General features: G+C 48.4%; 1 protein-coding gene across 1 annotated transcript in view; it reads left to right on the top strand.

Annotated features, from left to right (window-relative positions):
• MYO7B (myosin VIIB) overlaps positions 1-24,472 on the top strand; it is a 107,067-nt gene that overhangs the window by 30,451 nt on the left and 52,144 nt on the right. The window contains exons 6-14 of the mRNA XM_006047410.3: positions 6,090-6,211; positions 7,194-7,336; positions 9,480-9,593; positions 11,056-11,209; positions 13,656-13,732; positions 15,172-15,291; positions 15,584-15,726; positions 19,553-19,763; positions 20,347-20,482. Of these exons, the coding sequence (XP_006047472.1) occupies positions 6,090-6,211; positions 7,194-7,336; positions 9,480-9,593; positions 11,056-11,209; positions 13,656-13,732; positions 15,172-15,291; positions 15,584-15,726; positions 19,553-19,763; positions 20,347-20,482 (1,220 nt within the window). The remainder of the gene's footprint in view (positions 1-6,089; positions 6,212-7,193; positions 7,337-9,479; positions 9,594-11,055; positions 11,210-13,655; positions 13,733-15,171; positions 15,292-15,583; positions 15,727-19,552; positions 19,764-20,346; positions 20,483-24,472) is intronic.

The raw sequence follows: 24,472 nt of genomic DNA, 5'->3' as shown, positions 1-24,472 counted from the left end.
CTAAGCAATTTTTATCTTTATACTGATTAATTATTTTATTGTTAAGGTTTAAAGCATGTAGTTTTATTTTGGTTTCCTCTTTAATTCATTATATTTTAGAAGAGCGCCTGTAATTTCTAAATATAAAAATACTTCCACCTTTTAACTCAATTTCTAATTTAATCACATTATGATTAATATGTTCTATATGTTATTGACTCTGAAATACATTGACTTCTTTTACAGCCCTATTACTTGGTCAAATCTGTGACTATTTTATGTGAGTTTCAAGACATTTATATGTTCTCTGTTAGTTCAAGAGTCTATAAATAATTATTAGTTTAAGTTTATTAGTGCTTTTTACATGCTTTAGATTTCTGATAAAAAATGTTTTAAAACCTCCTTTTAGTTTCCACAAAGTTGGCTTTGTGTATTTGGAGGCTGTGTTATTAGGTGCATATAAATTTGTGATATTGATATTCTGGGAATGGTTTCTTTTATTATGTAATGCCCTATTTTTTTGTATGAATGCTTTTTTTCCTTGTTATATTTTGTGGTAGTGTTTTGGCTATTTTTTGATTATTTGTTTTTTCCCCAAACTCTGTGAGCACAATGTGTGTTTTGGCTATTTTTTCTGATTACTATTTTATGGCATATATTAATGCTTTTTTTCTTCCAGTTTTATTGAGATATAATTGACATACAGTTAATTATAAGTTAAATTTTGACATACAGTTAATTATAAGTGAAGTTTAAGGTGTATAGCATAATGAATTGACATACATCATGGAATGACTATCACAAGAAGTTTAGTGAGCATCCATCATCTCTTACAGATACAAAATTAAAGAAACAGGAAAAAAAAATGTCTTTTCTTGTGATAAGAATTCAGGATTTACTCTCTTAACAACTTTCACGTGTGACGTACAGCAGTGCTAATTACATTTATCATGTTGTGCTTTGCATGGTGAATGCTAGGTAGAGTATTTTGTGTTGTATGTTTTCCCTTTCACAACTTTAAATATATTGTGCAACTCCCTTCTGGCCTGCAGACTCTCTGCTGAAAAGTCAGCTGATAGCCTTTTGGGAGTTCCCTTGTATGTCACTTACCGTTTTTCTCTTACTGCTTTTAATATTTTCTCTTTGTCTTTAATTTTTGCCGCTTTAACTACAATTTGTCTTGGTTGGGTCCTCATTGGTTGATCTCGACTGGGACTCTGTGCTTCTGTACTTGGATGTCTGTTTCCTTTCCCAGGTTGGGGAAAGTTTTAGCTATTATGCCTTCGAATATGTCCTCTGCCCCCTTTCTCTCCCTTTTCTTCTTCTGGGACCCCTATAAAGTGAACGTTAGTATTCTTGATGTTGTTCCAGAAGTCTCTTAACCTGTCCTCCTTTCTTTTCATTCTTTTTTTCTGTTGCGCATCAGTGAATTTCACTGCAATTTCAGCTTGCTCATGCATTTCTATATATCATCTGATCTCCTGCTGTTTCCTTCTCTTGCATTTTTCAATTTGGTTATTGTATTCCTCAGATCTGTTTGGTTCTTCTTTATATGCTCTAACTCTCTGTTAAACTTCTTACTGTGTTCATGCATTTTTCTGAGTTCTTTGAGCATCTTTATAATCATTACCTTGAGCTTGGTCTCAGGCAGATTATTTGTCCCCACTTTACTTAGCTCCTCTGGAATTTTTTCTTGTTTTTCTGTTTGGAACACATTCCTCTGCTGCCTCCTTTTGCCTAATTTGTTGTTTTTATTTCTGTGTATCTGTTAGGTTGGTTACAATTCCTGACTTTGGAGAAGAGGCCTTTTATAGGAGACAGCACAGTCCCCTCTGATCACCAGAGCTCCATGCTCTGGCGGTACCCTCTATGTGAGCAGCTTGGGTCATCCACTGTGGTGGGCTGACTACTGAAGGTGGTCTAGTAGGTGTGACTGGCCCCTGGTCCAGTTTGTTGCCAGGCCCCGCCTCATATGAAGACTACTGACAGCTGGTGAGGCCTTGTCACAAGGCTGCAGGCTGCAGGACCCTGAGGGGTCCTGGGACTAGTGGTGAGCAGGGCAGGGTTCTGGAATGGGTGGTGGCAGGCCCGGGAATCCCAGACCCAGTGTTGGCCACAGATGGGCGGGGCCGGCTCCTGACATGGCTCGCTGCAGGGTCTGGCATGTCCCAAATCTAGCTTTGGCCTGTTGACGAGTGGGGCTGTGCCTTGGGGTGTCCTGGAGCAAGTGCCGGCTCACAGTGGGCAGAACTGGGCTTCCAAGCTGTCTCAGCGCTGGTGTCAACCTGCAGGTAGGCAAGGTCCAGGGGTTTTCAAGGTTGGTGTTGGCCTGACTGTGGGTGGGCACTGGAGTCCAGGGGCTTCTGAGGGTAGTGCCAGCCCACTGGTGGGTGAGGCTGTGTTCTGGTTCCTCTAGTGGACAGAGCCAGGTCCTGTCCAACAGTGTGCTCTGGGGGCCTTAAGGCAGCAGGCCTGCTATGGGTGGAGCTGTGCCCTGGCCCTGCTCATTGCTTGGCATGTGGTGTCCCAGTACTGGTACCAAGAGGCTGGTGGGCAGGGCTGAATCCAGGCTGAACTAGCTAGAGGGGGGATTCCACCCTGGCACTCGCGAGCACCAGGGGCCATGTGGTCAACAAGCTCCACAAAAAGGCTGTCCCAGTGTCTGTGTCCCAGGGCGAGCTGCAGTTGCCTCCTGTCTCCGGGAGACTCACTAGGATCAGCAGGCAGGTCTGACCCAGGCTCCTTTCAAATCCCTGCTTCTGCCCTGGGTCCTGGAGCACGTGAGATTTTATGTGCACCATTTACAAGTGGACTCTCCGTTTCCCACAGCCCTCTGGTTGTCTTAAAAGTAGGCCCCACTGACCCTCAAGGCTTCCTCACTCCTTGGGGAGAACCTGTGTGGTTGTTCTTCTCGCATCTGTGGGTCACCTACGGGGGTATGTGTCTCGACTATACTGCATCTCTGCCCCTCCTCCGACTGTCTCCTCGCGGGTCCTTCCTTTTTGCTGTTGTTTTTATTTGTTTAACTTGATATATTTTAGCTGTGAATTAAATATATTTTATCCTTTAAACATAATGCCGTTTAACATTTAGTCCTGAGACAATGAAGTGAACATCTTTTGTTTGCTTTTTTGTTGTTGTTGTTTTTGGTTTTTTAACTTTCTTGGAGTATGGTTGACTTACAATATTGTGTTAGTTTCAGGTATACAGCAAAGTAATTCATATATATATATCTCCATTCTTTTTCAGATTCTTCTCTCATATAGGTTATCATAGAATACTGAGTAGAGTTCCCTGTGCTATGGTTCTTTCTTTATGTATTATTTACACATTTCTTTTCTGTTAGTGTTCCAGTTTTTGCCATCAATAATTTCTCTGAAAATAGCTGAAACTTTGCTGTGCCCATGGGAGGAGGTGGGCTCTAGGTCTTTATACATCACCATCTTGGCTAGTCCACGGCCATAAGTAATGTTTAAAACTGTTTTTCATATTTCACTATTATTAATTTAATATATATTCACCATAAGAATTTCCAAAATTTTCAGAAAAATAAATATTTTCAGAAAAAAAATTGCTAGACGTTTCTGGAAGAAAAGTCTTCCTCCACTCTCTTGGATCAGTGCAGTTCAGTTCAGTCACTCAGTCGTGTCCGACTCTTTGTGACCCCATGAACCACAGCACGTCAGGCCTCCCTGTCCATCACCAACTCCCGGAGTCCACCCAAACCCATGTCCATCAAGTCGGTGATGCCTTCCAACCATCTCATCCTCTGTCATCCCCTTCTCCTCCTGCCCTCAGTCTTTACCAGCATCAGGGTCTTTTCAAATGAGTCAGCTCTTCACACTAGGTGGCCAAAGTTTTGGAGTTTCAGCTTCAACATCAGACCTTCCAGTGAACACCCAGGACTGATCTCCTTTAGGATGGACTGGTTGGATCTCCTTGCAGTCCAAGGGACTCTCAAGAGCCTTCTCCAACACCACAGTTCAAAAGCATCAATTCTTCGGTGCTCAGCCTTCTTTAGAGTCCAACTCTCACATCCATACATGACCACTGGAAAAACCATAGCCTTGACTAGACGGACCTTTGTTAGCAAAGTAATGTCTCTGCTTTTCAATATGCTGTCTAGGTTGGTCATAACTTTCCTTCCAAGGAGTAAGCGTCTTTTAATTTCATGGCTGCAATCTCCATCTGCTGCTCTCTTGGATAAATTTTACTTAACAGTGCCTACATTTGTCACTTCACTTAACTAGTAAGCATTGCTCATGTTACTGCTCTGTGCAGACCTGGATTAAGAGGCTGCACAATATTCTCTGACTAGATGGACCATAATTTCCCACATTTATGTTACTTCCAATGTTCCACAATTGCAATGACAAAAAAATAATGCTTTAAAGAGCAGGAAGCATTTGTGGAGAAAGCTTTTTCTGATTTTAAGATTCTTGCTTTAGACTAAGTGAAAGTGAAAGTGAAGTCACTCAGTCGTGTCCGACTCTTAGCGACCCCATAGACTGCAGCCTACCAGCCTCCTCCGTCCATGGGATTTTCCAGGCAAGAGTACTGGAGTGGGGTGCCAGTGCCTTCTCTGCCCGTAATTTCTCTTTTGTGAGGGGCCATTGCTCTGTCCAAATAGGCTCATCATTCTTCCAAGTTATTTTAATAATTGTATTGTTTGTTAAATGACCAGTGGCCCCCAGGAAAAATGTGAAATGTATATCTGAGCTTGCCATATCTTATATCTTTTTATTAAAAGCATATATCTTACTTTTCCTTAGCAACTATTAAGTGTCTTGTATATTAGCATTTTATAGATTGGTGAATATATTTACTATATCATAGTATAACATATATTTATTATATATAAATATATATTTATATTTATATATCAATATATTATACATTATATAATGTATTTATTAATGGTTTAAAATCTCTTTAGTTTTTCTGTAAGAAAAGCTTTTTGTAAGAGGAAGTTAATGTTTAGTAATTAATGTTTTAAAATCTTATTTTATTTGGAAATGACCTAGCTATTTAATAAACTTTTATTATTTAGTTTAGTACAACTCTAGAAATTTAAGTTATCCCAATCCTAAGAGATTATTTTAGATTATAATAATAGATTATTCTATTAAAAATATAATTTTTTTTAAAGGATGCTTTACATGTGGAAATAAGAACTATTTAAAAAGGGACTGCCCTAAGAAAGCTTAAAAAAAAAAAAAAAAAAGGAAAACATAAAAATAAAAAAAAAAAACCTCCAAATATCTGCCCTCACTGCCGTAGAGAAATACATTGGGCCAAAGATTGTAAGTCTAAATTTAACATTGAAGGAAAACCTATTCCAGGAAACTCCAAGCAGGGGACCCCCCAGGTCCCCTTCAACAAAAACCTGGGGCAAATTCCATCTTTTACCTGAAACCCTCAACATCCGGCAGTGCTGCTGTCGATACACCAGCTTTGTTTTTAGATAATATGAAATTAATGAGCTTTATTTAAATTCAAACTCATGTGAACTAAAAAAAAAAATTCAATATTAAATATAATGTTTATTTAAATATAAATATAATTTAAATATAATTGTTTGCTGATCTAATTAAGACATGTCTTAAGTCATCAACATTATATAATACATTATGCCTAGGTTTAAGGTAAACTAAATTTGTCAACAAAAAGGTAACTCTTTAGACTAAAGGCAGGATAATTCTGAAGGGGCTTGCAACTATGCCAGATTGCTTTCCCAAAGGACTGACGCCATTTCCCTTCTGTCCAGCATGACCTTGCTGCTCATGGAGACAATGTTACATCAGGGCATGGCATCGCCCAGTCCCATTCATTCATCTATGGTGACTAAACATTGAGCCAGTGACCCTGGGATGAAGCAGATATGAGCAGGACTGTGCAGCTGAGCAGAGAAGGAAAGATGAACACACCAATAACTAGCACAAAGTTAGCAGGGGATGTCAGGGCGAACGCAGTGCGATTTCTGCACAGGGAGAGAGCATCTTTGTTCAGACTGGCCCAGAAAGTGGACCTGTGGTGGGTTTGCAGGAGAGTCAAGAGATGTTGAAAAATAGTTGTTTCATTGACTGACATACCTGTACGCCTCTTTGCAGTGGCGAGTCTGGGGCAGGGAAAACAGAGACCACCAAGCTCATCCTGCAGTTCCTGGCCACCATCAGCGGCCAGCACTCGTGGATTGAGCAGCAGGTCCTGGAAGCCAACCCCATCCTGGAAGGTAAGCAGTCACCCACCAGACCAGCCTCCTTCCCAGGCTCTGCAGGCTGGTACCTTCCTGCCAGGCGGTGCTCTTGGGGAAGAAGGATAGGGTAAGCCGTAAACTTTGAGCAACTTCTCAGGATTCCCCAGGACACAAAAGACAAGGATGGGGTGGATGGTAGTGTGGCAGCTGCCAGGAAGCACAGAAAAGAAAGACTGACGACCTTATTAGCTTTCACAGGTGTGTTTTCCACACACGGGATCTTAAGCATTCCTTTAAAAAAGAATCCAAGATAAAATCAATTTGGGAGATTCTGGGAATGTATTATTGATACACAGAAGGATCCCAAATGTATTATGCTAATAAAAGTAGCCAGACCCTCTGTTTTTTTTTCATTTACCTGTACGTGAGGATGTGTGCACAGAAAGATCTTTCTTTATGCAGTCACATCATCAAACAGCTCTATGCAATGCACTTCAGATCATACTGCAACCCAAATGCCATCTGGTCTAACCTCCATGCCCTGGCTTGTGCCAGCCCTTGTCACTTTCCTTGCAAGCCTGCCCTCTGTAGCCTAGTCTCTAACCCGCAGCCTGAGCAATCTTTCTCAAATGCACCCAAACTCCCTGAGGAGGTCTGCTTCCCTCATTGCCCCAGGACTAATTCCAAACTTCTTAGCTTCACGTTCAAGGTTCTTTGCTACTTGGCCCCACCTGGGAATGGTTCCATCCATCTTCCTCTGCTTTTCTCCTGTATCCTATGGTCCAGCCGAATTTCCCTTCCTGAAAGCACACTTCATGCTTTCTGACCTCCCAACCTTCAGCTGCCCTTTGACTTCCTCTTAGCAAACCCTTGGCCGCCACCACTGTCTGGTGTGAGCCTACCTATCCTTCAGTTCTGGGTTTAGCTACCTCCTCTGAGGAACCTTCCCAGAATATCTCACTAAAAGTAAAATTTTTATTCTCTGCTCCCATCGTGGGCATCATCCTCTGGCCCTTAGCCTTTGGAAATGCCAAGACAATCCGAAACGACAACTCAAGCCGCTTCGGGAAGTACATTGACATCTACTTCAACTCCAGTGGGGTGATCAAGGGGGCGCGCATTGAGCAGTTTCTCCTGGAGAAATCCCGGGTCTGCCGGCAGGTAAGGCCTCTGCCTACTACCCTGGTCCTGGGGAACCTCCCCTTGTCCCAGGATGGGAGTCCAGGGAATGGGGAGGCTTCCAAGAGAGTTCCTTTCCATCACTCTCATACCTCTCTCCCTCCTCCCGGGACCCCCACAGGCCTTGTCTCACTGCCATTGAACCCTGGCCTGAGATGGGCCGGGGACCCTAGAAATGGGTAATGATGGTTCTTCCCCAATATTCAAGGAAATGATAGGATTTTCTGTTTTGAATTTTCCATCTATACAATTGCCTTCAATATTTGGTGCTTACTACTCCTCACCTCTATTAGAATTAATTCTGAGGCCAGGTAAGTCCTCAACTGGGGGTGGGTGTATCTTCAGATGTATTGGGGGCCCCGTCAGAAGGACCTAGATGACACTGTGCAAAAGACCCCCGGCCAGGAAACGAGGTGGCGCATGGTTGTGTCGTCACATGGGCCTCGTGCTCACAAGGGCCCACATTTGGTTTAATGCTCTGTTGTTGCCATTTTGAAATTCTTAATAACTTTTTAGAGAGACTCTCCATGTTTTCATTTTGCACTGTGCCCCACAGATCAAGTAGACAGTCCTAGCTGAGAAAGACCCCAAAGCATGACAGCCACATCAGCAGAGTTAACACAGCCTTGTTGGGGGTAGGATACTCCTCTCGCGTAATGGTATAACCCGTAACACGTGTGTGCATGCTCATGAAGTTTCAGAACGGGGCCATGCCACTGAAGGGGCTGGAGATGTGTATGAGGACAGACAGACACCTGGACACTGTGGCAAGCTGAAGAAGGAAGCTCACCTTTAGTGACCCCTGCCTGATGCCAGGGGTTTCCCGTGTTATCTCATTAGATCTTCACAACAACCACGGAGACAGGTCTCTTTGTCCCCATTGTATAGATGAGGAAACCAAGTCCAGGGTAACTTATCTAGGTCCCAGAACTAGTAGAAGGTAGAATCTCTCTGACTCCAAAGTTTGCCCTTTCCAGAAGCTTATAGTTCTTCACATAGTGGTTGGTGAATTCATGGAACTTGGTCCTCATAGGGGCATCCCAGAATGAACAGGAGACTTCTAAAGCAGATCAGAGACAAGTCCTGTCCATGATAAGATGAAAAATTTTGTGGGGATGGGGGTGGGGGAGGGACTTCCCTGGTGGTCCAAAGGTTGGGACTTCATCTTCCAATACAGGGCATGCAGGTTTGATCCCTGGTTAGAGAGCTTAGATCTCACATGCCTCGGGGCCAGAAAACGTATAACAGAAGCAATATTGTAACAAATTCAATACTTTTAAAACGGTCCACGTCAAAAAAATTTTTTTGGTGTGTAAGTGGGATCACAGAGGTGGACACGACCAATGGAGCCATGCGTGCATTCGCTCTCAGTAAATGTTCTAGTGATGTGTAGAAAGGACGTCCAATGGTTCTGAGGAAGAAGAGGAGGTCGTCTGAGGAGTGGGAAGGCGGGGGGGAGAGAAACTCCCTCTTTAACACTCTATATTTTGAATTGCCTGAATTTCACAACAGAGATGTGCTCATAAATAATGTTTAAAAATGCAGAAGACCCAGCTAGGTAAACCTGTGGAAGTCAGGTCCCTGGGGGTCATGAGGTGATAGGAAAGCTTTGTTGTTTTTATTGTTGCTCAGTTGCTAAGTCGACCCCACGAGGCTCCTCTGTTCATGGGATTTCCCCGGCAAGAATACTGAGTGGGTTGCCATTTCCTTCTCTGGGGGATCTTCCTGGAGGATCAAATCTGTGTCTCCCACATCTCTTGCATTAGCAGATAGATTCTTTGCCACTGAGCCACCAGGAAAGGCTTTCCCTAGACTGTAGAGTTGGGAATTCTGAGTCAGAGAGCCTGGATCTGAATCCTGACACCTTGCTTTGCCTGTGACTCTGGACTGCGGGGGCAGTCGGGCTGCAGGGAAGTGCCGGGGAGTGACTTTCTGCACGGAGCTGTCAGGATGAACTGGCCTTGGGTGAGGACAGCAACTGGGCGTGCTCATCCCTTGGGTCAATGCCAGAGCCCTACTGGCTGGGGAGCAAGAAACTGGGACAGGGCTGGGGCCAGGAGACAGTCCTGAGGACCCAGAACCTCAGGGAAGCTGCTGACAAGCTCCTGAACTCCCTCCCTGCCAGGCCCCGGAGGAGCGGAACTACCACATCTTCTACTGCATGCTCATGGGGATGAGCACGGAGGAGAAGAAGCTGCTGTGCCTGGGGACGCCCTCGGAGTACCACTACCTCACCATGGTGAGGCGCCTGCCCCCTCCCCGACCCTCCTCCCCTTCCCACCTCTCCCTGCCCTGCCTCTTACAATGAGGAAGAAGTAAGAAGGGCCAGTTCTTGCTCAGCGTTGGTTTACAGCCTCATAAAAGCCCAGACTCTGGGTAGGCCCCTGGGCGGGGACTGGGGGTTCCCTTTCCCCTTCTCCACGCCACCCTTCTGTGTTTGACCTCCACTGTACAACCATCAGAGGATTACTCTTGACCATCAGAGCCCTACCCTTGTCTGTGTGCTTCCTTGTTTTCTGCAGAGCCTACAGTCCTGCTCCACAAGCCTCACCTTCCTTTGGTCCTCATGGACAGAAGGCTCCTGGCCACCCCATAGCCCCTGCCTCATTTCATCCCAGTCACTATCCTCCTGGGTGCCCCTAGAACTTGAACTCCAGGACAGCAGAGGCCTTGCTCAGTTGTGTCCCCATGCCTGGAACATTGCCACACAAGCAGTCTCACAAGTTGGGCTTGCATTGTTGACAACAGAATGAATGAGATCCACCTCTTGACACTCTCTCCTGCCTCGCCCCTGTCTCCCCTGTCTCTGCCTGAGGACTTCATCATCTCTTGCCTAGACCATGGTGCTACTTTCCTACTGGGTGCCCCCTCTCCCCAGACTTCAGCCCCAATCTATCATCCACCCCGCAAATCTCCCATACAGGGCGCCTGGCAGACCATATTCCTGGTCACAGCTCTTTGGAAGTTCCTTGTGGCTCCTTGGCAAGGTTTCCAAGTCCCTCCAGATCCCACCTTCTGCCAACCTCTCCTCTTCCACATGACCTCAACCTCTTTGCAACCTTCCTGCCTCCCATCTCACAGTCTAACTCAAGCTGTTATCTGCCAAAACCCTCTCTCCCTGTGCTGCTATAAAGCTCAACCTGTGGAACCAGCTCAGGTGCCTCCTCCAGGAAGCCTTTCCCCAGTTCCCAGGAGGGCTGGCCAACCCCCCCTTTTGTCTCAGCATCTGTAGAAGCCTATGACATAATCTTTCTGTCTCCTCTCCTGGATGCAACAGCATGCAGAGCAGGACCCGCTCTCTCATTAATGACTTCCCAGTAAGGACCCCAGGGTCTGACACACAGTGAGCCTTAGAAGGTGTTTGTTAAAGGAATTAACCCATGGTATTCCCCCAAGAGACTGAGGCAGGCATTACCATGGACGGTTGACAAACAGAGGCTCAGAGAAACTGAATGACTTAGCTATGGCCACACAGCTATCAAGCTACCATAGAATTCTGGGTCTATATCACCATAATTCTGCCTTTGGAAATACCTTTGTGTATTTTATGAGCTTGGTCCTCCAGATGGTCCCATGGGACCCACCCAGAGCCAATGAAGTATCACTTACCAGGGGCCTTTGGCTGAGTCCCTGATACATCCCTGCCTTGCTGGCCTTACAATGGAGAAGGCCCCCAAAAACTGATGTGTTCAATCTTTCAGGGGAACTGTACTTCCTGTGAGGGGTGCAATGACGCCAAGGACTATGCCCATGTCCGCTCGGCCATGAAGATACTCATGTTCTCTGACTCTGAGAACTGGGACCTCAGCAAGCTGCTGGCCACTATTCTCCACCTGGGGAATGTGGAGTTCATGGGTAATGCTGCTTCCGCCCAAAGTACACCCCCTGGGGAGGAAGAATGGGGACGAGAGGAAGAAGAAATCCCTGTGGGTTCTCATCCAAAGGGCCCATCAAAGTCGCAACGTGCTGGAAAAGTGCATTAGGAATTTTAGCTGTAATTTTGGAGGTGTTGTGGAATTAGGGGGAAGATGCCAAAGCTTAGGGCCCTCCAAAGGTGAAGGCATTGATCAATCATCCCTAACTTTTGGCTGGAAACCCAAAGAGTAAACAACTTGGAGTAAGCAAAGCCATGCATGAACTTGCAAGCTGGAAAGTATAAAAAAGTGACATTACAGATTTTAAAGTGAACCACATCAAAATTCTAAAGTTAAAAATGTTAAAACCAAAATGAACTCTATGGATGAGTTTAACCAGCAGTGTTATAATGTGAAAAAGGAGAAAAAGTCAGAAAAAAACTGTGTGTACAGTACAGAAAGACAAAAAAGATGGAAAGTATAAAAGAGAAAATAGGAGACTTAGAAGATACAGTGAGAAGATAAAGTATACATTTAATTAGAGTTCTAAAGGGAGAGAGAAACTGTGTGTGCAGCATGGAAAGACAAAAAAGATGGAAAATAGGAACTTGCCTAGTGGCTCAGTGGCTAAGACTCCATGTTACCAATCCAGGGTTTCCAGGTTCGATCTTGGGTCAGACAAGTAGATCTCACATGGCAACTAAGAGTTCACATCCCGCAACAAAGACCCGACACAGCCAAATGATAAATAAGTAAATATTTTTTAAAAGATGGAAAATATAAAAGACAGAGTAGGAGACCTCAAAGATAGAGTGAGAAGATGCAGAATACATTTAATTAGAAAATGTATTAGAAAATGTAAAGGAAAAGAGAGGTTTGGGACTTAAACAACACTTGAAGAGATTATGGCTGGCTCTAGAGCTAATGAAAGACACCAACTCACACAGCAGTGGGGAAAAGACAGACTTTTCAATAAATTGTTCCAGAGCGATTGGGTATTCATGTAGAAAACATGAACCACTATCTCAGATCATATAAGGAAATCTACTCCAGCAAGCTGTAGCTGGGTGACCATGTAATCTATCAACCAAACCGGGCACTTCTGCTGGTAAAAAGTGGGTGCTGACAAGCCGGGGGCGTCAGGACATGGACATACTACCAAATGTGATGTTGGGGAAATGAAATCAGGCAAAAGAATGCAGAGAGCTCACACACAAAATTTAAACAAAGATAAAATTAAATGCTACAGGGCTTCGCTGGTGGCTCAGTGGTAAAGAATCTGCCTGCCAAAGCAGGAGACTCAGGTTCGATCCCTGATCTAGGAAGATCCCACATGCTGCGGGGCAACTAAGCTATAACTATAGGGCCTGTGCCCTAAAGCCCAGGAACCGCAGCAAGAGAAGCCCACACGCTGCAACTAGAGAGTAGCCTCCACTCTCTGCAACTAGAGAAAAAGCCGATGCAGCAACCAAGACCCGGCACAGCAAAAAATAGATAAATAAACATTTTTTTAAAAAATTAGATGCTACAAAGGAATGTAGGTAGTTAGATGACACATAAGTAAACGGGTAAGATTAAATGCAGCTTAGTGGTTAAATCAGTGAGGGACAGGGAGGCCTGGCATGCTGTAGTCCGTGGGGTCACAAAGAGTCAGACTGAGCGACTGAACAGCAACAGGGATTAACATATAGGTAGTAAAAAGATAAGGAAAAACCAGGGAAGTGGTTTCCGTGGTGGTCAGGAGAATACTGCCTTCAGTGGAGGAACTGGTCTGAGCAGGAAAGGTCGTGGGAGGCCCCAGCTGTTCGTGAAGCTCTGGGTTTGGCTTTAGTGGTTGATTCACAATATTGACATAATAATTATCCTTTATAACATACCTTTGGGTTTTATGCATTTCTTATCCATATGCGTTAGTTTACGATTTTTGAGTCTAAAGAAGAAAAAAAATGACAGAAACAGCTTTCTTCCGTCCCTGCAGCTCAGCGGCCCCAAAGGGAGGGACTCAAAGGGGAGGGATTGAACCAGGAGGTGGGTCAGGAGACTTGCAGCAGAGCTGGGCCCTGCTTCCTCCTTTGCTGAATGCATGAGCACACCTGGGTTTCTAAGGACAACAAAGTGGATGGAAGGGGACCAACGGGTCTTCCTCTCCCTTGATAGACCTCACCCGCCCCACTGGCACCAGACTTTTCCCTCCAATAGCATCAGACGCCCCTTTGAGTCAGAATCTCAATCTGGGCAGCAGGGGACATACCCTGGGAACAGTGGTTAGAAGCAAAGTGTTGATAGTCCCCAGAGAGGCCACGGCTCTCAGAGGGGGCCTGGGAGAGGCAGTGCCCGGCACCCAGGGATGGCTGTCTCTGAGCCATGCATCTGGAACAGCCTCCCCGGGGCCCCTGTCCCATCCCTTCAGGCCACTTTGCCTCTCGGGTCATTGCTTCTCTCTGCAGCTGCAGTCTTTGAGAACCTGGACTCCTCTGACGTGATGGAGACCCCTGCCTTTCCCACTGTGATGAAGTTACTGGAGGTAACTCTGCTCTTTTGTCCGCCAGCCTCCTTTTTTTGTGAGCAGCCCCAGGGCCTGGGCTGGCAGCCCTTGCCAGTCTCCAGTTCCTGCCTCCCAGGCTCTCGCTCACCCTCTCCCCTCCAACTCCCCTGTGGAGCACTGCAGGCCCTAGGCGTGGGAATCAGGCCTGTGGAGCTAATCATTAACAAAGTCCCGGACATGATCAGTTTGGCTTGAACCTGTGTTTCTTGCCCTTTCCCTGACCTTCGTGCTCTTCCAGGGCCTTTGCTCAACTTTCTACCTCACCCATTCCCCAGGTTGTCCCCACTTAACCAATCTGATGCCTTTACAGCAAGACATCCTTGCCCCATATCCTGGTCCCCAGGGCTTCTCCATGAGTTGTGCTCTTCTGGGTTGACGGAATGTTACTCAGACCATTCCCCCTGCGTGTTATTTCTGCTGTTGTTATTTTTTAGCTTTGCCACACCTGCTGGCCCTGTAGGCATTTAGGCTGTGACTGCTGATACTTGTACTTTCTATATAACTTGCAATGCAGGAAACTCAGGTTCAATCCCTGGGTCAGGAAGATCCCCTGGAGATGTAAATGGCAACATACTCCAGTATTCTCGCCTAGAGAACTCCATGGGCACAAGAGCCTGGTGGGTTATAGTCCATGGAGTTGCAAAGAGTTAGATGACTGAGCGACTGACACTTTCACTTTCACACAGCATGTGGGATCTTAATTCTCCAATGAGGGATAGAACCTGTGTCCCTTGCATTGCAAGCACGGAGTCTTAACTGCTGGACCACCAGGGAAGTTTCCCCTGCACATTATTAAAGAGATCAAATAGAGCCTTGACTTGGAGGACAAGTGATGGGGCTTTGTAATCACACCCCACTAACAGGTTCAGTGGGAAATTAATAGACTCAAAGGGGGGGAAAAGGCAATCACATTAGGTAGGCACATTTTGCTGCTAATGTTTTTCATGTGGTTGCAGGGTTCTTAGAAACTTTGGGAGTTTTCCAGCCAAGTCTTCTCTGCATGTAGGAGGCACTTCATCCAGACTCCTCTTGTTAACTTGGGCCTCCAGATTCCAGGCAGGAGTGCCTTCAGTTGAGGTGTATTCAGATGTCAGTGGCCAGGCCTCAGAGCCCTCCATGGCCATTGTTTTCCAGGGTCCACCCGATGGTGGGCCCAGTACCAGGAGACCAGCGTAAGACTGGTCAACCAAGCAGCCAGCACGCTCAGGGCCCACCCAACTGGCGCATCCTTCCCTGACACTGATATCCCCGTGCTCAGACTGACGCTGGACCAGTCCTGCCAGCATCCTGACTCTGGTCCTAGTCACAGGCATCTCCCATCCTTGGACTTTGGGCATGGAATGTTTGGTTATGAGAGAGCATGTTGGCACCAGGCCCTGCTCTATCAGCTGTGATGCCAGCCCCTACCTGCCTTCCAGGTGAAGGACCAGGCCCTCCGAGACTGTCTGATCAAGCACTCCATCATCATCCGTGGGGAGTTTGTCACCAGGCCCCTGAACATCACTCAGGCTGCAGACCGGAGGGACGCCTTTGTCAAGGTGCAGAGTTGTGGGAGAAGGGGCCTACGTGTATAGGTATTGAGTGTAGCTCCTTGCCTGGTGAGTGGACAGCAGGAAAGGGCAGAGAGCTGGGCAAGTCCTGACTCTGCCAGTCCCCTGTCTGGTGACCGTGGGCTGCCTAGGCTCTCCAGGGTGGTTTCTTGCCATAAAGTAGGGGTGATCTCTCTCAGTAGGTTCAGTGTGCCTGGGGCCTTTCCAGGTAAACTTGGAGAAAGCAGCCGCCTTCCTCTCATGCATCAAAGCCTGTGGGTTCTACCCCATGTCTCTACAGGGCATCTATGGGCATCTCTTCCTGTGGATTGTCAAGAAGATCAATGCTGCAATTTTCACCCCACCTGCCCAGGACCCCAAAAATGTGCAAAGGACAATCGGCCTCCTGGACATATTTGGTTTTGAAAACTTCCAGAAAAATAGGTATGGAGGTCCCTGCACCTGCTTTCAGAAAAATGAGAGATAAGCTTAGGTCCTCCCTGAGCCAACTGGAAGGCAGCCGTTCCCCCCCAGACTGGCTGGGAGCAGGGCCTCGCCTCTGCTCACAGACGCCAGGGTGAGTCCCTCAGCAAGACTGTGTCCTTCCTCAGTGAGGCAGTTGTGCTCATCCCCTGGCATCCACAGGGTGTCTAGAAAAGGCCATATAGCTAAGAACATCATGAGAGTCAGGCTGACACTCCAGCACTCATCACCCACCTCAAGCTATCCACTCTTCTCACAAACTAGAGTGAATTATCACGTGTGGTTAAGGTGAGAGTGGAAATCAATAACACTAATGTGACTGCATCCTTGGGTGGGCTATCATACTAGGTGATGGGGAAGGCAGGGGATCTGTGGCCCATCCCCAATTTTTCAGTCTGACAAGGGTAAGGTGAGGCAGGACACTTCTGACCCAGTGTCCCAGCCTGGAGGCTGAAGAGCTAGAGAAATGAAGCAGGTCAGAAAAGTAATTCCCAGCGAAGACTGCGATGAAGACTGGGGTGGAAGTAGACAGAGGCAGCAAGGGGAGCCAGGCCGTGGAGCTGGACGAGGGCAGGTGATGCTCTGGGGAAGTATCATCAAGGGGCCAGATGAGGAAACAAGGACAGGGGGACAAGCAAGCAGGAAGTGTCCTACACGGGCAACCTAGCTTCCCAACATGAGCCTGGCTCGTTTAAAGCATGGGTGAGACAGAGCCTAGGCCTAGTTCCATTACCAAATGGAATTCAGGTCTGCTCACCCAAAGTGCGCCAAAGCCAGTCTACTGACACCGGGGTGTGGTGAAGCGAAGCACAACACTTGTTGCAGGGCCGAGAAGGAGAGCAGGCAGCTCCTCCAAATTTGAGGCAGCTCAAAATCCAAATTCCTTGATGGCTTTCAAGTAAAGTTTTTTAAAGGCAGTTTTAGGGGTGAGAGTCACAGGGTACACGATCAGCTTGTGGACTTTCTTCTCATTGGTTGGTGGTGAGGTAATGGGGTGATGTTTAGGGGATCTTAATCATCAACATCTGGTTCCAACCAGTCTGGGGTCTACATGCTTGTGACTACATGGAGTCACCACACTCCACCTGGGCAGGGGTCTTAGTTTCTGCACAACGACTCAAAGATATCCCTTGACGAAGAACTAGGACTGTTTTATCACTGCACTATTGTTTCTTGACTGCATTTCTTCACTTCCCTAATTGGTCTTGAGTCTGCTCTTAGGACTCAGAGATGTCATAGGAGACTAAAGCCTTTTGCTACAAATAGGAAATGGGGGACAAGGAGGGAGTTTTGTATCCAGGAGGGCCCCACAGGGTTCTGCTTGGTTTCAGTCCCAAGTGGAGGTCTCCGGGCACTGTCAGAGGTGCCAAGGGGCTGTCCTGACCTTGGCATGCCCCTGCCCAAGGCCCTGTCTCCAGCTGAAGGCTGAGAAGGCCCCTTGGTCAAGATGCAAGCCATTCTGAGTGCATGCACACTGGGATTGCAGGCTCCTAGGACCAGCTCACCGTGGGCAGGTGGGATGGGGCAGGGCTGGCAGAACTCAGCCCAACATGACGGAAGCTCTAAGGAGCAGTAAAGTAAAAAATGATTCTGATCATTGGTTTCTGGCCCTGAGAGGGGCAGCTAAGCAGACCAAGCATATCTTTGGCCACTGTGGAGCTGAATGAGTAGTTTATTTGGGGGGATCTGGCCATTTATTCAGGGACGCCTCCCCTCCTTGTGAAGGAGCCACAAGCTGGGTTTGTGGCAGGGTTGCAGTCTGGGGGCCACCTGAAGGAGCAGGGCCATGTCACTCAGCACCCAGTCACTTACCCAAACTGCCTTCTGCAAGGGTGCACCGAGTACTCTTGTCAACTGAAAAAAAGCGCATGACCTAAAAGTTGAGACGTATGTTTTATTCAGCAGACATTCCTAGAACTTCAAGCCCTGGAGACAGCATCTCAAATAATTCTGAGAAAAATGCTCTGAGGAGGCGAGGGTGGAGCCAGGATATATAGGAGTTTTTTTGCGACAAAGGGCAGGTAGAACATCAAAAGATTATCGTTAATAAAAGAAAACTAGATATCTCAAGTTAAGGTATTTAGCACTTTTCTGTGTGTGGAAAGATGCAAGAGTCTGGGTTCACTTAAATCATTCCTTTGATATGAATCTCAGATATCTGGGGCCAGCATTCTGTGTTTTCACATCCTGAGTTTCTTCAAGCTCTACTGTTGTGAGTGACTGCAATCTGATGGGGCATCCCCAATGGCTCAGCAGTAAAGAATCCACCTGCATGCAGGAGACGTGGGTTCTATTCCTGGGTCAGGAAGATCCCCTAGGGGAGGAAATGGCAACTCACTCCAGTATCCTTGCCTGGAAAATCCCATGGACAGAGGAGCCTGGCAGGCTACAGGCCAAAGGATCTCAAAGGGTTGGGCGTGACTGAGTGACTGAGCACACAGGCGGTCTGATGACTGCTAGGTGGCCAGGATTCCTGGTCTCCATCCTGAGTTCCCTCAGGGCTCATTGTCAGGGGTGGCTGCAATTGCCGATGGCTACGGCATCACTCCACGCTGTCCAGCAGTGTGTGAACTCTCTTGGGTTAACAGACCTGAACAACCAGCCTGAGGAGCCATAAGGTTTTGCATAAATGGGCAACCCATCCTGGGGAAGAAATGCCTAAGTGAGACCCAAAGGATGAACCAAAAGAGCAGGTCAGAGAAAGGAGGGTCTCACATGTGTGAAGACTTAGAATTAGAGAAGGGCAGGGCGCCCTGTTGGAGAAGGAGGTGGCAACTCACTCCAGTATTCTTGCCTGGAGAATTCCATGGACAAGAGGAGCCTAGCAGGCTGTAGTCCATGGGGTCACAAAGAGTCAGACACGGCTGAGCGACTATCACTCACAGAGTCCCCTGTGTCCATTCCCTGGCTGTGTTGGGCAGGCTTTCCACTGTGTCACTGTCTGTCTGGATCACGAAAATAATGGGAGCTCAGGTCCACAAGGATTCAAGGCAGGGGGAGAGCAGGGTGGGGTGGGGATCAGATCTGCACGTCCGAAACCTCTGTCTAGTGGCCACGGAGAATGGTTGGAGGGGTGAGGCTGGAGGCAGAGAGAGCCATGAGGCGGTTGTTACTGTGCTCCAGGTGAGAAAGAGGGTGACCTGGATTAAGGGAACAGCAGTGGGAGTGAAAAGAAGTAAACAGGTTAGGCGCTGTGTTGGAGAGAGCGCAGCCAGACTTTGGCAACGGGTTGGAGTTGGGAACGAGGGAGAGGTGTCAGGTATGACGGCCTGGTTTCTGACCTGAGCCAGGGGTGATGAGTGGAGGGGCCATTTCAGGAGGTGAAATGGAGCCCAGGAGGAAGAGCGAGTGGGAGGACTCGGGGAGGGGAAAGGGGTATGTCTGACTGATGCAAAGGAGCCCAGCCATCAATGACGGGTCTCCAGAAGCTTGTCTTAATACCCAAGCCACTTGCCCATGGGGCAGGGTGGCTACTGGACCCTTGGCCCCCAGAGATTGTCTCCATGTCAGGACAGCCTAGTTTGGCAGAGGATCCTGCTGGGGACCTTACGGAGTCAAAGTCAGGGCTTGATGCTAAGTGGAGCCTCCTCATTTCTCTGAATCGGTTTGCTGTGGGATGGAGGAGGGGATGGAGGCGGAGTCAGGGGAAGAGGGAGGCTGTCTGTAGGCCTGTACGGTGTTTGGGGGTGTGCTCTGTAGGTACACATGTGTGGGGCTGTGTGCCGGGGGTTGGCTGCAGTGGCAGCCAGGCCAACCTTGCCCCCCTGGGGCGGTGCTGCGCCTGCAGCTTCGAGCAGCTCTGCATCAACCTGGCCAACGAGCACCTGCAGCAGCTGTTCGTGCAGCACGTGTTCACCGTGGAGCAGGAGGAGTACCGCGCGGAGAACATCGCCTGGGACTACATTCACTACACCGACAACCGGCCCACCCTGGACCTGCTGGCCCTCAAGCCCATGAGCGTCATCTCCCTCCTGGATGAGGAGAGCCGCTTCCCACAGGTGCGCCCCGGGCCCGCCCCTCTCGGGGGAGACCCCATGCCTGGGAAACTCCAGGGCCGCCGAAACCGCAGGGGCTGGCAGAGGAGCCCCCGCCTTCCAGCCTCCCTCTCCCTCAAGGCTCACCTCCTGGAGGAAGGCACCTGAGTCCTCCCTCACTTCTGCTCCTCAGCATAGATTATTTAGATTCAGGAACACACCCCCAGAGAGGGCTGGTTGAGCCTTGTGGGCCAAGGGCTGCATAGAGTGCAAGACGAGGCAACACTTTCCTTCTTGCTTTGGGGGACTCTGCATGTCTCTGGGGAGATGGACTCTCAGGGAGTCAGTAAAAGCTCTGATCCAGAGAAAGGAGATGCTCTGCTCCCAGGGAAGGCTACAGCCAGCGAGCTGGCAGCCTCTCTTCCTGCCTCGGCCCTCACTCAGGGAACAATCCCCTGCCCCTGACACATCCGCTTGCTGTCTGTAGAAAGGCCCTCAGTCATTCTGAACCCAGTTGCTTTGCCCTTTGAGGGAGCCCCTGAGATCTGGGGGTGTACCCAGTGGCTGGGCTGCAGGTCCTCGGCCCATAGGGCATCCGTTCTTCCAGGGGACAGATACCACCTTGCTGCAAAAACTGAAGAGCGTCCACGCTAACAACAAGGGCTTCCTGCAGCCCAAGAACATCCACGATGCCCAATTTGGCATCGCCCACTTTGCTGGCGAGGTGCACTACCATGTAGAAGGTAGGTGAAGCTCCTCTCCACAGTCCCTTCCTTCCACATCTGGAGCGCCCCAGGGAGGCCATGGAAAGAAGGCTAGGTCATTTTGCAGAGCCAAAAATGGGACAGAGGGAATGGAATGGACCAGGCATGTATGTTTGTGTTTTGTTTTGTTGGTAATAGTTCTACTGAGAGATAATTCACATCCATAGAATTCACTCATTTGAAGTCTACAGCTCAATGGTTTTTTAGTATATTCATAGACTTAGGCAGCTGTTGCCACAATTTTAGAACATTTACATCACCCCTCAAAAGAAATCCTCACTAGGGACTTCCCTGGCAGTCCAAAGGTTAAGACTCCATTCTTACGTTCAGAAAAACAAAAGGAACTCCCATTAGCACTCATTCCTCGTTGCTCCCCAATTCTCCCCAACCCCAGCAACTACTAACTTCAGTCTCTGTGGAGTCGCCTGTTCTGGACATTTCACATAACTGGAATCGTACACGGTGCGGCCTTTGTGACTGGCTCCGTTCACTTGGCATGGCGTTTTCAAGGTTCATTCACACTGGTTCTTTATACTGCAGTACAACGGTCCGCAGCACAGATAGGCCACTTTCTGTTTATCCCTTCATCAACTGATGGATGCTTTTGGCCATTATGAGTAACGCTGCTATTAACACTCATGTACAAGTTTTTCTGTGGACATACGTTTTCCCTTCTTTGGGACACATACCTAAGAGAGGAATTGCTGGGTCACGTGGTATTTCTATTTAACTTTTGGGATAAACACCAAACTGTTTTTCAAAGTGGCTGCACCATTTTCCATTCCCGTTAGCAACATATGAAGTTTCCAATTCCTACAGCTCCTTACCAACACATGTTAATTGTTTTCTTTTTTATTGTAATTACCTCATCAGATATAAAATTTGCAAATATTTTCTCCTATTCTGTGGGATATCTTTTCACTCTCTTGGTAGTGAAAGTGTATATGTGGAGATAAGGTCAGGCATGTTTTTAAAGATTTTATTTATCTGTTGGCGGTACTGGGTCTTCATTGCTGCACGTGGGCTTTCTCTGGCTGTGGCAAGCAGGGGGTCCTCTCTAGTTGCAGTGTGGTGTGGGGGCTTCTCTTGTTGCGGAGCACAGGCTCTAGGGAGCGAGGGCTTCCGTAGCTGCCGCGCTAAGGCTCAGTAGCTGTGGCGTGTGGGCCCTAGAGCTCACAAGCCCCGGTAGTTGTGGTGCCTGGGTTTAATTGCCCCATAGTGTTTGGGATCTCCCTGGACCAGGGATATAACCCATGTCTCCTGCATTGACAGGTGGATTCTTAACCACTTGACCACCAGGGAAGTCCCAAGCATAGTTTTGATTAAAGAAATAAGGGGCTGAGGTGGTCAAGCTGCTGGTGTGCTTAGAAAAATGGGAGAGGTGGCCAGTGGGTGCCGTGATCAGGAAAATGAGGCGGAAAGCCAGAGGGTGACTCTGTGTGGCTTGTAAGGAGAACTGAGGAGCTACTGTGGTCTAACTGGAAACTTGGAGTCAGGGGTGCTCCAAGTACACTTTTCAGGTGGAGGGACAAGGCAGCAGGAGGGGCTGCTGTTTTCACATGGAGCAGGGAGGTGTTCCGAGGCCAGGGGATTATTTCTGTTGGAGAAATGAGGAGGTAAGGGGGCTCCTTTATAACTCCCACCAGATCCTGGCTTTGGGGCTTTTCCGAAAGGGGGAGACCAGAGCTAGTGGGACTTCAGAATTCCAGAACACAAAGACACTGAGCACATCAACCTCCGTGGGCTACTCGAGGCCAAGTTTTAGTTTTTGAAGTGATCTGCAACTTCTGGGAGAAGGCAATGGCACCCCACTCCAGCACTCTTGCCTGGAAAATCCCATGGACGGAGGAGCCTGGTGGGCTGCAGTCCATGGGGTCGCTAAGAGTCGGACACGAATGAGCAACTTCACTTTCACTTTTCACTTTCATGCATTGGAGAAGGAAATGGCAACTCACTCCAGAATTCTTGCCTGGAGAATCCCAGGGACAGGGGAGCCTGGTGGGCTGCTGTCTATGGGGTCACACAGAGTCGGACACGACTGAAGCGACTTAGCAGCAGTAGTAGCAGCGGCAGCAACTTACATGTGTGCTGAAAGTAAGGTAGCTTCTTTCTAGGCTTTCGGAGCACAGAATTCCATTATTGCTCCTTGAAACTGATCCTGCTGGGTTTTTTTCAGTGCCCTGTTATCTTCATGACTTAAGCCCCATTACTCTGTCTTTTGGCGGGGATGGGGTGGAGGGAGATTTGGATCCAGGTGTGCCTCAATTATCCCCCCGAAAGCACCTGGGGCGGGGAGGCTCTGTCTAAGCCTGGAAGGGCACAGGGTAGCATCACATGTCCGCTCGCCCCGTCTGCAGAAGGCAGTCTTCCAGCACAGGGCTCAGAGAAGGGCTTATGTGCCAGCCTTCTCTTCAGGTGGCCCTGGAGCCTGGCAAAGCAAGCTTGCTGTCACCACTCTCAGCTTGGTGAGGGCGGCTCGGTTTGAGCTCTTGGTCCAGTCTTCCCCTCTTATAGCACCTGCCAGCAGAGAGGGAATCAAGCTTCCTTCTTCCACCATTGACATGGCCTTCCCAGACCCCACACGAGGCTGTGCAGGCATGCACAGAGCACCCCACTAAAAAGGGGTGACTTAAAGGGAGAAGACAAGTCGGAGTCGAGCGCTTGTAGGGTGCAGCCCTCAGCAGGCCCCCAGTCATCATCTGGCCTGGTTTTGAGAAGCAACCATCCTCTGGCGCCTTCTTCTTGCTGTTCCGTGCCCTGCCTCAGGCAGGTCCACTCTCCCACAGCGGGAGGGGAGGTGGGCTGTCCGCTCGCCTCCAGACCCACGCTGTGTCCCCTGGCCAACATTCCCATAGCAACATTCCACAAAGAGGTGCAGGAATGCATTTTCTCACAGTCCCAGAGGCCAGGAGTCCAAGACAAATGTCAGCAGGGCCGGATCCTTCTGAAATCTCTCCCTGGCATCTTTCTTGTTCCCGTGCGTGTCTGTGTCCTAATCTCCTCTTCTTGTAGGACACCACTCCGACTGGGTTAGGGCCCACCCTAACAGCCTCATTTTACCTCCCTGACCTCCTCAAAGGCCCTCTCTCCACACACATTCTGAGGTACTATGGGTTAGGGCTTTAGCATTTGGATTTGGGGAGCAAACAGTTCAGCCCATACTCAGCTGAACTCAGCTCAGCTCAGCTCCCCCGTCCCTAATTTCTAGAGTCTCACTCCTTAGGCTGGAGGGGCCTCTGACTCTAGCATGTTGTTCCAAGGCCCCAGAGCAAGGTTGGTAGAAGGGCCTTGGGGCACCCAGGCCCTCAGAGTCTCCTTAGTAAGCAGAAGACATGCTTCATTCTCAAACCTACTGGGTCCAGGCCCATGCATGTGCCTGCACATGTGTATTCACGCAAGTGCTCACGTGTATGTGCACACACTGCCTATGGGCACACGTTCAATTCCAAGACCAATGCAGTTTATACTTATGATGAAAGAAATACATTTTAGGACCTCATAATCAGCAAGTCACCTAGCCCTGCCCCCTATCCTTGACGCCAGGAAGCCAAGTCGTGTTTAATTTCTTTCCTTTCCCCATTTCGGGCTTCCAGGAAGAGCAAAGCAGCGATTTCCCCCACTTGCTGGTTCCACAGGGACATGTGAAGTAGCTGCTCCTTTTCAGACGGGCTGCTGGGGAAGGGTGGACCTCCCAGCAGGAATGGCCAGGCCTTCCTGTCCAGATTGCAAGCTCCCTGGACGCAGCCAGGTTGCCAGATTTTCAGAAGTTATGGGGCTGGGCAGGCTTCTTCACTTTCTCCTTTTCCTTCTCTTCTGTTTTGCTCCCTTATGTAGACAAGTGGTTGGCTCAATCAGACTTGCCCAGGGTTCCCCAGAAATTCAGAGCCCTGACAAGAATCCACAGGCACCACCCTCGGGAGGTCCAAACCGCACAATGAATGCACACTCCATCTGCTGTGCTGCTAGTGG

This window comes from Bubalus bubalis, chromosome 2 (assembly GCF_019923935.1).
Source record: "Bubalus bubalis isolate 160015118507 breed Murrah chromosome 2, NDDB_SH_1, whole genome shotgun sequence".
Classification (NCBI taxonomy): Eukaryota; Metazoa; Chordata; class Mammalia; order Artiodactyla; family Bovidae; genus Bubalus; species Bubalus bubalis.
Note: the sequence above shows the minus strand (reverse complement) of the source record. Positions and strands in the feature narration are given on the sequence as shown.